General features: G+C 40.1%; 1 protein-coding gene across 1 annotated transcript in view; it reads left to right on the forward strand.

The window, feature by feature from the left end:
• LOC135462216 (uncharacterized) overlaps nt 1–12,218 on the forward strand; it is a 52,829-nt gene that overhangs the window by 18,278 nt on the left and 22,333 nt on the right. Inside the window, exons 10-18 of the mRNA XM_064739629.1 lie at nt 769–1,668; nt 2,367–2,489; nt 2,892–3,637; nt 4,024–4,139; nt 4,791–4,909; nt 6,793–6,911; nt 9,658–9,799; nt 10,368–10,618; nt 10,921–11,058. Of these exons, the coding sequence (XP_064595699.1) occupies nt 769–1,668; nt 2,367–2,489; nt 2,892–3,637; nt 4,024–4,139; nt 4,791–4,909; nt 6,793–6,911; nt 9,658–9,799; nt 10,368–10,618; nt 10,921–11,058 (2,654 nt within the window). The remainder of the gene's footprint in view (nt 1–768; nt 1,669–2,366; nt 2,490–2,891; nt 3,638–4,023; nt 4,140–4,790; nt 4,910–6,792; nt 6,912–9,657; nt 9,800–10,367; nt 10,619–10,920; nt 11,059–12,218) is intronic.

A 12,218-nucleotide genomic window follows, 5' to 3' on the forward strand; every position in this document is an offset into this window, starting at 1 on the left:
AAAGTGAAAATCTGTGTAAGCGGTGTGCAATATTGTGAAAAATGTGTTTTAACATGTCAGGAGTATGCAATCAATTCATTTAATATCCCACAATATTCACAAACTTCTCGATTTTTTTCAGTCTTGAATATATATTATTATCCTGGTTTTCACAGCACTGCTATTCTTAGTTCAATCAACTGTCAAGTTATTAAAATTTTCCAGATTGCCTGTAAATATGCCTGTATAGCTCACTGCAAAAAGATTTTAGCGTTATTGGACTATAATATAGTCAGTTACATTTTGGATGTTTTTTTTTATCTTTGGGCCTATTTAGCGGAAGTGTATTGTTATGCTCATGAACATCTTTATGTAAATCGTCATGAGACATTCCCATATCTGCAGAATGTTTCCCGAACTCATTGGACGATCCTAAGCAAATTTTTCTTGAATTGGCTCAATGATCAATTTCTTGGGGTGTGTCCATCCATCTATTCATTAGTTCATTAGCATTTTGACATTGTTTTGTCTGTGTGATATCCTCATAATTGCTCAAATAAATTTTAATTAAGGTTTGGAAGATTGACTACAAGGCAAATTAAATATTATTACTTTTCATGGCATGCATTCAGTTCATATCTTGAATATTTGATGCCGGTACTGTATGCGAACATAAGATATATTCTACAGTCGTAGATATAATGATTAAAAAAGACTTGGGTATTTCACTATTCCACTTCTAATTGCTCTGGTAGTTATTAAATCTTGTAGAATGTTGTCTGTTTGCAGGCTGAGGATTTGGAGGAATTCACCAGTCAATTTGCGGGGACTGGGCTCCTCTCCTGGAGAACTATTGTAGCTGAAAATGACCCGATCTTCTCCTCTCAGACCATAGACTCTGCTGTTGTAAACAGACTAGAAACTGGTGCACAATTACATACTGCTGTTTGCGGGGACAAAGTTAAGGTTATATGTCCATGCAGTCTTGCACCCAGCAGTAAGTCTGTTGTCAGATGGATGGAGAAAAAGCAGCAGAAGAAAGACGAAGAGAAGAAATATAACAAGAAGAAAATAGATGGTATGAATAATGAACTCAATGATATTCACAAAACAGATGTGGCTGAAAGGAATACAAAGGTGCCTAAGATTGTGCATACCCCTGTAAATCCCTGTCTGTCAAATTATGTAGATTTTAATCACAGTGATGACTGGCATCAGAAAGAATTGCATGTTCCCTTAAAAGATACATTGGATAAGGTAGTGAGATCTCCTTGTCCATCTTCTTCAGTCCCATCCCTTCCAGAAACTGGCTTAATGAAACAAATATGTAAATTGGGCTGCCCAGGGAACCAACTGAAGCCATCCTTAGAGTCAGGAAGTCTTAGAATTTCAAAATCCTCTGCGGAATCAAAAGACCTTGTTGGTGTCCCAGATAGAAATAACATCATCCAAGCCAAGCTGATTTGCCCGTATGTAGAGGATTCCCAGCCCATCCAGAGTACACCTCTGAAGTTAACGTCAAATACAGAGCTGTTTAACGTGACCTGCACCCCTATCAGTGGGTCACAGAAGAAGGCTGGTGAAACAGGTAAACAGATGAGGGGCCCGCTACACTGCCCACCCAGGAGGCGACTCTCTACCAATACACAGACCCCGCTCAGAAGAAGTCTTCTAGCCAGTCAAGTACAGGTATGTAGGACTGTGGGGTCAGTTTAACACTACATCCAGACTGTTAACACTAAATTTGCATTACACATATTTAGAAAGTCAATCTGTGGCAGTGATAATATATAGGAATACATGTACATTGTACATGAAGTAAGCACAATGTGATTGACAGGATAAGACTAGAGTGCACAAGTGATTTAAATTTCTTAAGGTTGTTACAAAGTATTTATTTATTTATTTATTTGATTGGTATTTTATGCCGTACTCAAGGATATTTCACTTATACGACGGCGACCAGCATTATGGTGGGTGGAAACCGGGCAGAGCCCGAGGGAAACCCACGACCATCTGCAGGTTGCTTACAGACTTTCCCACGTACGACCGGAGAGGAAGCCAGCATGAGCTGGACTTGAACTCACAGCGACCACATTGGTGAGAGGCTCCTGGGTCATTACGCTGCACTAACACACTAACCAACTGAACCACATAGGCCCCTATGTTACAGAGTAAGGCAGGGTATTGTGAGAATGTGGAAAAATGGCAGGGCAGGTGGAAACTTCTGGATAGACCTGTTTTTTTTTTTTATTAACCTATATATCAGGTTACTTATTACAATTAAAATGCCCTGTCTGCTTGCCATAGTGAATATTTTTGTGAAGCTTGCTCTTTTTCCATTTGCAAAAGTTCATGTTTTTGTTGTGTTTCATTTTTATGGACAGAGCCTGGCAACCCCCAGCACAAGTAATGCAGACATCTCCCAGATAGACGGACCCACCCCTAAGAACACGTTCGGCTTCCGGTTCAGTCAGAACAATGCTCCCGATTCACAAGCTCTACATGAGGTACACCCAGACTTCCATGAAAGCAGTGTTATAAAGCGTGCTCAGTACAACAAAGCCTATCAGCATGTGGTCATGTAGTCATGACTTTGTTTGGAAGCAACAGACTGAAAAGTACATGTTTTAATTTAGTTTCATGCGTGTTAAGTTATTAAACCTGATGGGAATATTTTGCCAAACTTATTACTTTATTTATGCCTTCTTTCATGTCATTTGCGCAGTTACATGTGTCTTGGCTCAATATAAGGCTTATGTTATATTGCATATACTTTACTTGTGATGTTGAGGTGTAAAGGATTTTTACATGTGACCAGTTCTCAGCTCGTTATCAATAACGTCCGTAATATAGCTTCTCTATTATTTCTATCTAGCTGAACCTCAGAGGATATCTCTGTTTGCGTACAGGTACAACACTTAAGTGTGTTGAGTGTGGAGCTTCATGTGGAGACCCGTGGTGACAAGATGCCTGATCCTGAGGTGGACCCTATCCTGGGAGTGTTCTACTCCATACGGAATGATGTGCCACCTGGTCAGGGCCGGAGGGAAGTGAATGGAGTGATTCTAGTGGATGAGGCCTCTGCTTGTGGGGCACACAGTCTAAAGAGAAAAGAGAAAGCCTCCAAGGGCTGCCCTTCATCTCCAAAATCATCTCCACAGTCATCCACAATCAAACAGACTTCGTCTCCACAACCATCCACTTCCGAACAGACATCATCTCCACAACCATCCACTTCCGAACAGACATCATCTCCACAACCATCCACTTCCGAACAGACATCATCTCCACAACCATCCACATCCAAACAGACTTCATCCCAAAAACCATTCACATCCAAGCAGACATCTCCACAACCATCCACATCCAAACAGACTTCATCTCCACAACCATCCACATCCAAACAGACTTCATCCCAAAAACCATTCACATCCAAGCAGACATCTCCACAACCATCCACGTCCAAAGAAACATTATCTCCACAACCATCCATGTCCAAAGAAACATTATCTCCACAACCATCCACGTCCAAACCAAAACAGATATTCGGGGTCGGCAGCTTGCTTTTACAAAAGTCAGGAGTCAGCGGTCTAGAGATTTCCTATGTCACAGATGAATTGGCTTTATTCCAGCACTTTCTCCGGCTCATCAAAAGGTAAAGAAAGCATTAATACTAAGATACAGGCATTAAAACATTTGATGACTTCTGTATATAGGCGAATTACTCTATAATGCAGTGTTAAACCACAGTCAAACAAATTTACGTAACCCTGTAGTTTCTTCCTGGCTTTATTGGTTTAAGTAAAGCTGTACTGTGATGGACATCACCATTTCTGTGAGATACATGTGGATATCTAGTGAGAATATAGCTGATAACTAGCATTGAACAACTATAACTGTGATCCGTTCTAGCTTTTCTTTTGCTAGACCCAGTTTGGGCTTCAACAGATATCTTGATGTAGATGAACTTTTTGATATGAGACAAAGTGATATAAGCTATATTTTCACCTGAGATGATTAGCGCGTTTTTGTTTCATACAGGTGGGACCCTGATATCCTAGTGGGCTATGAAATCCAGATGTTGTCCTTGGGTTACCTGCTGACACGGGCCTCCCACCTGGGCATTGACCTATGTACCCAGATTTCCCGTGTACCAGGTAAAGGCCACTTGCAGTACAGCTACATATATTTTATGATAAAGCAAAAAAAAAATCACACCTCGATCTTAAATACCAAAATAGCTAATTGTCATAGGTTAGGCTGCATTTCAATGCATTCTGTTGTGTTAAATGTCCGGGATACATGTGTATGTTGAGGGCTGTATGAGACCCTTTTTTTCATCAGCGTGAAAATTGGCCTTGGGTGAGCAGCTTAAAGTGAGTTTGAGTCTTACGCATGGTAATAGAAGTTTAGAATAAAACCCATTGTGGTGTGTGATATGTATGTTATGTTACTGTGGTGAGTACTTAATTGAGGGCTACAAAAACCCCTAGGTCGTGGGTCTCCCCCGGGCTGTGCTCAGTTTCCTCTCACCATAATGCTGGCCACCGTCATATAAGTGAAATATTCTTGAGTACGGTGTAAAACACCAATCAGATAAATAAATAAATAAATCAAAAACCCCTACTTATCTTTAACAGCTCCTCCAACTAGCCGTGATGTGTTAAAACCCATGCATTATTTCATTATTTCAGAATCTGCAAGGTGTTAATTCGTAATCATTGATTTATTCAGAATTTACAGATAGACGTATGTGAAATATTTGCTTGTTTGAGATGCTACATATACATGTGGTTTGTCCATTGCAGATGCCAAAGAAAAAAGTCATATGTCAGCTGAGAAAGACGAGTATGGGGCAGATCACATGTCAGAGATCCACATCACAGGAAGGATTGTTCTTAATCTATGGAGGATCATGAGACATGAGGTTAGTCCTGAGCTTGAATCAGTATGCTCAATGGTAGCCCTGCCAACCCAAAATGATGGCTGGCTTTAGAAGTTTCAGGCCCATTGTTACATCTAAATTTGGCTTGAAATACACAAGAGTTGATAATTTTGGGTAGACAGAGTAGATCTCACAGCCTGTGTGAGCTTGTTAATATCAACAGAGTAGTTTCAGCAGTCATCATTGAAGTTGTGTATGAACCAATGGTTTTCAGTTTTGTGTGCCTGATGCTGGTCTGAAGAGTTTTCCTTAGTAAAATTGTTGTTTAGCATAAAACATTAAATCAGTCCAAATACAGTATTCATATATGTTGGTGTGTATGTTTTTTTTACTTCATTGTAGTTTTTTGTATGTAACTTGGCAGCAAACACCTGTTATGTCTTTTGGAAATGATTGATTGTCATGAACACCACTTGTGATCAAAGTCAACATGGTGATCCCATTTGTGTGTACCAATTTCTGCAGAATTTACATTGGCCTGTAAGTAGAGTGTGAAGGCCCCACAGGTGAAGCTTTCATCTTCCAAATACTGTTGAAAAATAGAAAATTTCCCATTCCCACATAGCCTGTTTTGACCAGTGTGCCAGAAGCTTATATATACAGACTGATGTTGCCCACCTCCCACCCCAGGGCCCAAGCTTTAACTCTTACGCTATGTTGAACCGCTCCCAACCGATCAAGTGATCTACACACTGTACAGCAAGCTGCTCTCAGGAGCTTACTGATTTTCCTTGTAATGTGCTTTCTGATTGGTTGTTTCTACCTTCAAGTAGGAGGTTGACCAATCAACATTGATTTTAGTAATGCGGCATACATGGTAGGCACTTTTCACTTCTAAATTCTTCAGTGGGGTTTTCCAAGATAGCGGATACAAACATTTCTGCTCCCACAAGATCACTTAGCCAGTGATTAACTGGACAACAGGCATAGTTTCCCAGTGGCTTTCGAGCGAAGACAGCAAATTTAATCGTGAGTTTAGGGATAGTGAATTTGGAAGTAAAAACCGATTCTGGAGATGAAAATGAAGATGTGGGAGGGGACGGTGTTCGAGAAGACGATGTGCCTTGAAATGAGGTTACTGATGCTACAGGCATTGCCGAACTTTCTTTTGGTTTTGTGCCCAAGAAAACACCAGGCCCAGCTGACAAATTATGCGCGGATTCTATAGCTCTAGTCTGTCTTTTTGAACTGCTGTCAAATGACGTGTTGAGTGACATGGTTCATGTGATAAGCAGCACCATGTGACATGGCTCCTTGCTCTAACTTCTTATTGCTTAGCGCCAAGCGAGGCAGCAACAAGTATCATTCTCTGTGATATCCCCGACCCAGACTTGATCCCATTTCATAGAAAATTGTAGGTAAATTTGTGTTTTTCTCAAATGTGCCACCCTTGATATTTAGAGACATTATCTGACTTTTCATTTCTTTAGAGCCTTTCATCTTGGTGATAGGAATTTGTAGATAGAACTGGTACTAAAGAAAGAAACATTTGCAATATATAAGAAATTGCTCTGACAATATTGGGAATTCAACACGACAAAAGTTTTTTTTTTTTTTAGTTTATATATATTTCTTCAATTGTAATACAGTTATTACATTTTGCAATATATATATGACTACCAGGTGTTACTTATTTCGTTGCACAATATACTGAAAATAAAAAAATATATACAGCTTTTAACAAACTGCCGAAAATTTATTTCGTCCAGACCTGCAAAAATATTGCATAGCAAAAGAGTTAAAAAGGAGCCTGAAAAATAGAGAAGAAATATGGTATCAGTATGCCTACTTCAGACCTGTAATTGGTGATTATGTGATTAATGCTAGTATTAAACAGTATTTTTGATGATGCCTCTTGCTTTCAGGTGACCTTGAATCAGTACACGTTTGAGAATGTGGCATTCCATGTGCTTCACCATCGCCTGCCCAAATACTCTTACCGTTCCCTAACTAGCTGGTTCAGTCATAGGACACACCTGTACAGGTAGGTATCTGAGTAAAGGGAGAGTCGCTGAAGGCTGAAGACCAAATGCCATAACCCACACCTACACACACATGTAAGGTAATTGACCCTAAGTTTTACCGTCAGACCTGGAAAGTGTATCCCATGATTCATTGCGTTGATTGTGGCTCTTAGTGACTAGGCACCAAGGGAGAGCTTTGGGGATGGTCAGGGGATTATGGACAGTTCCCGAATGTAATAAACAAGCTCAAGCCTTCATTGGGCAGTCGGTGTATGCTCCCATCACCAAAAGTTCATATTTTCTTCAGTTTTAATCATAATGAATCTAGTACATAAAGGCTAACTTCACAAAAGGCACACCTAGATTGTTTTATGATGGCTATTTTATGATGAATGAGACCACTCGGTACCTTTACATATGTGGGGTGGCACGTCGGATATCTGTTATAGCAGAGCTCTTCATGCACAAAGTTATAACAGAACTTAGCGGCCCGTGAATCCTTACTCGCAAACTACCAGCGGGTGATGACAAACTGCATTTACAGCGACAACTTACAATCAGCAGGGCTCGAAATCTCCACGTGTCTATTATACCCGTCGATGGCGGGATTTACGCCGACAAAAGGCCAAAAAATAATCTTACCTGTTGCTGGTGAACGATAAATTATGCCTGAGCAAATTTGCTCACCGATAATCATAAAACAAGCACTTTATTTTGATATATAGCCAGTCACTGTTGTGCGAACTTCTAATAGGTCAACAACATGGACGAATCACAGTGCTACTGAAAAAGGGCCAAAGATAGTCATGGTAATTTCGGAAAGCTTGCCTTGAGTATATTTTATGTGTTTAATGGGAGGTCCCTGATTTCAAAACGCGAGACCCAAAAGGTAACTCTTCTGCAGTAGGAAGACATACTCGATTGTAATGAAACAAAAAATACGTGTTGAGTGACATATTTCATTCAAGTTATATGGGTGGTTGGTGACAGATATTTGTCAGTGAAATCCATCTGTACCTGCAGTACATTTGTACAAATATTTGTTGCTTAACGAGGGCTCTGAATATACAACATTCACAAGATAATGCTGCTGTGTGACTTCCACGTTACCCAAATAATCGTACCTTCGCTGAGACCTGTACTTGAGACTTGGGACTTGATCCCAATGTGGCTTGGATGAGAGACCATTGCTGCCCTGCAGGGTAATGGAAGGGGCAGGGGGCTAATCACCCACTGCTGTCATCTTGCCGCTAAGTCGTGTGAAAATTTAAAACAGAAACTGACGGATGAAATATTACTTCATTTACCGTACTTCTTGTAATAAGTAAAGGCATGTTTGTGAACTGGCCCAATTCTAATGATTCCATAGGTGAAGGCAACAGCATTATGTCACAAGCACTTTGAACCAAAACAAAGGTCAAAACATTTTAAACAGTGCTAAATCAACAAATTTTGCACTCATCAGTTGTTTTGATAAAGTTCTGGAAGAGTTGAAAATGTTTCCAGACAAGGCGTGTATACGTGTATATGTGCATGTGTACTGGTCACCATTCACCCTTGTCATACACGTATTAACACACAGAACTGGGCTACATTTACAATTACGTATCATTACAACATTGAACGGAGTAGCAAATAGTCCAAAGCCTGTCCACTCATTTTGAAAATGTTATCAGGACTGCAGAATACATGGTGCTAAATACATTGTGAAATTTTCTTGAGTACGGCGTAAAAACACCAATCAAATAAATAAATATGTTGGTAAATTTTGTGACCAAATAAATGTAGGGAGTTGGATGTAGCTCAGTATTATAAAGTTGTGTGGCATTTTACATCAAGTCACAGGAGATGCTGGTTCAAATCCTTGAACAGGCCATTTGTAGATTCTAACTGTTTGTAAGGGCCTATTAAAGTGACAAGAAGTGGTGTGTGGCAATTAGAGGGCCATTGTTTTTCCACCATTATCAGTGTCAGTTTGTCAGTGACTTACCAAAATCAGTGACTTATCCAGAATTTGTATGGGGCTTTGAAGACCCTGAAAAGCCAGGAAATGTAAAGTAACTTTCTCAGCCGTTGAAAAGCCTGCCAAAGCATAAGCTGTGGGCCGATTTGTAAACAAGACTACAAATGGCGCAATCTGAGCTACTATAGTATTCACAAATTCTGGACAAATTTGTTTCCGGTTTCTTGGACATTGCTCGAAGCACTTGGGTATGTACATGTATGTGAAAGATCAGCTAATATAGTAGAATATTCATTCCAATTAGCTTTTAAAAAAATGTGTATTTTGGTCATGGAAAAAACCCTGGAAATTTGAAATGTTTAGGTGGATGAACCCTGTTTATCCTTGTCGCCATCTGCCATCTGCCATCTGCCAAACTGCCATCATATAAAGGAAAAGTTCTTGACTACCCTAATTCTTCAAATTTTTGGGACAGATGTTAGTAGTGTTGAAAGTAGAATATTACATTTCTTTACCAGCCTTTTAGAAGAGTAAAGATATGAGTATGTTGTTCATTTGATGGTCTAACTGTGTGAGAAAAAAAGAAACTCAGTACTCTTGCTACAGTTGCATATATCTTGGCTAAAATGAGCAGATCAGGCGTCCCAAAAACGGGATGAAATAAGAGTATGACATTAAACAACAATCATTCCTATTTATTAATGCATCTCCATCCTATTTATTAATGCATCTCCATCTTATGATAAGATATAGCATTTACATGTACATTGTCTCTTTGCTGTACATGGGGGCTTCTGTTGTAGATGGCGGGTTATTGATTACTACGTTAGCCGTGTCACAGGGAATCACGAACTCATGGAGCAGTTGAACTTGATAGGTCGCACCAGTGAATTTGCACGAGTCTTTGGTATTGAGTTCTTCCATGTCTTGTCCCGAGGCTCTCAGGTACACGTATTCACCAGGTCTGCGTCTTATCTCATTCACATTACTGTCTTTCCTTTCAACAGTTACAGATTAGAGCTGGCAATAGTGTTGAATTCTAATTGCCCTCAGCAATTTTACTTTTTTGCCTGTGATAGATATAGGAGGTGATTTGGCATAATCAATCCTATTCTGCACCTAGGGACCTCCTTGGCTCAGTTGGTTAGCGCGCTAGCGCAGCATAATGACCCTCTCTCACCAATGCGGTCGCTGTGAGTTCAAGTCCAGCTCTTTCTGGCTTCCTCTCTGGCCGTACGTGGGAAGGTCTGTCAGCAACCTGCGGATGGTCCCCCAGGCTCTGCCCGGTTTCCACCCACCATAATGCTGGCTGCCGTCGTATAAGTGAAATATTCTTGAGTACGGCGTGAAACACCAATCAAATAAATAAATAATATTCTACACCTACATGTGTATATTTTTAGTCAAAGTTGTTTCTGTTACTCTCCTTCGTTATCAGGTCAGTGTGATGATTTGCAGGTTTCAGGCGATGTCCTCTATAGAATGTTTAATGTTCTGTTTCCTTCTCCTTCAGTACCGTGTGGAATCCATGATGTTACGCCTGGCCAAGCCTCTCAACTTTATCCCTTGCTCACCTAACATTCAACAGAGAGCAAGGATGAAGGCTCCAGAGTGTATCCCCCTGACCCTGGAGCCAGAGTCCCGCTTTTACACGCACCCTGTGGTCGTCTTGGACTTCCAGTCTCTCTACCCCTCAATCATGATTGCCTACAATTACTGCTTCTCCACTTGCCTAGGACGACTGGAAAACCTTGCCAAGACGCAGTGAGTCACAGCTAGAGAGTTCCTTGAACGAGCTCTTATACCCACCACTTGCCTGTATTACAAATGGATATAACTCTTGTGGAAATCTTGTGGAAAATTACTATATATCTGGAATAAGCACATAATCCTGAAATGGAAATGATGGAAATAATGGCATGAACAAGATATTTTTTTAGGGTATATTGCTAAATGTAAAGTGCAAGCATGTTAAATGAACAGATTAAATATTTGTAGAGAGGCAGAGAGATGGTTTTATTTCTCATATCATTAGAACTTTGGTTTTGTCTGTTTTTGTCTGTCAGAGATGGGCCTATAGAGTTTGGATGCACTTCCCTATCTGTTAGTCCGGCTCTCCTTAGAAAGCTGAAGGATGATGTGACAATTTCCCCAAATGGTGTTGTCTTTGCCAAAGAGCATATCAGAAAAGGAATCATTTCCAGGTATGTTACAACTACGGTGATATTTATAGCAGAGATCGGGTAAAGATAAAAGAGATTAGATTTGGTGTTGGAGTCATGTTTAATCTACACAATTTTGAATTCCAGTTCTAAATTTAAAAGTTCTCAAATCATTATTCCACAATGTGAAATTAAACCTGTATTTTGTCAAATTTCCCAGAGACAATCAGCTGCTTATGCATGCAAGAGAAAAGTGTAAAACTTTAAAAAAAGCAGGACGCTGAAGGGGGAAGCGGTCTACATGCATTAGTAGTTAAGCTTTATTTTTAAGGATGGAAAGTTAAACTTTTTTCAACTCCTGTTTGTTGGGCTCTGATGCATGGATCGAATGTTACGCTGTTTGTTTTTTAGCTCCCTAATCTATGGTATGGTGCGTACCCAATTCTTCAACCTTTTCAAAACCTCTGCAATAAACATTCTATGAGAGATCTATGGGGCATAGTGAAAAAATTTATACAGTTTATGAAGCATACATCTATAGTGACACAAACAAATCATTTTCATAATAATCGTATGTATAAATTCCAACTGCTTCAGTGGCCTGATGGCTAGAGCATCCCCTTGGGAAACGTCGTCCTGGGAAATCCTTGTCTGGTCATACCAAAGACTTTAAAAATGGTACTTGCTGCTGCCTCGCTTGGTGCTCAGCACTGAGAGGCTAGAGCAAGGAAACGTAACTAGTTGGCCCTGTGTCAGTATAATGTGACTTGATGGGGTGTCATGTCTGGTGTCTTCAACATGATACTTCACTGGCAGCAGGACTTTTGTGGCATGGATTTGCCATTCCACTATTAGACACAATATATGTACACACACCTAATGACTCCTTGTCGTCCTTCGACTGCAAAATAGTTCAATACGACCCTGTTCAACATACATACATACAGACATACATACATACATACAGACAGACAGACAGACAGACAGACAGACATACATACATACATACATACATACATGTACATAGTGCTTCACTCAAAAAATGTGCTTCAGTGGTTGAAAATCTTGAAGATTGACAGTAAATGTACATAGTTGGAATGAAGGTTAAAGCTTATTTTTTTAACTGCTGTATATTGGGCTCTTGTACGTGGATTGAAGGTCAAGCTTTTTGGGGGGGTTGGGAGTGGGAGTGGGGCTGGTCC

This window comes from Liolophura sinensis, chromosome 1 (genome assembly GCF_032854445.1).
Source record: "Liolophura sinensis isolate JHLJ2023 chromosome 1, CUHK_Ljap_v2, whole genome shotgun sequence".
Classification (NCBI taxonomy): domain Eukaryota; kingdom Metazoa; phylum Mollusca; class Polyplacophora; order Chitonida; family Chitonidae; genus Liolophura; species Liolophura sinensis.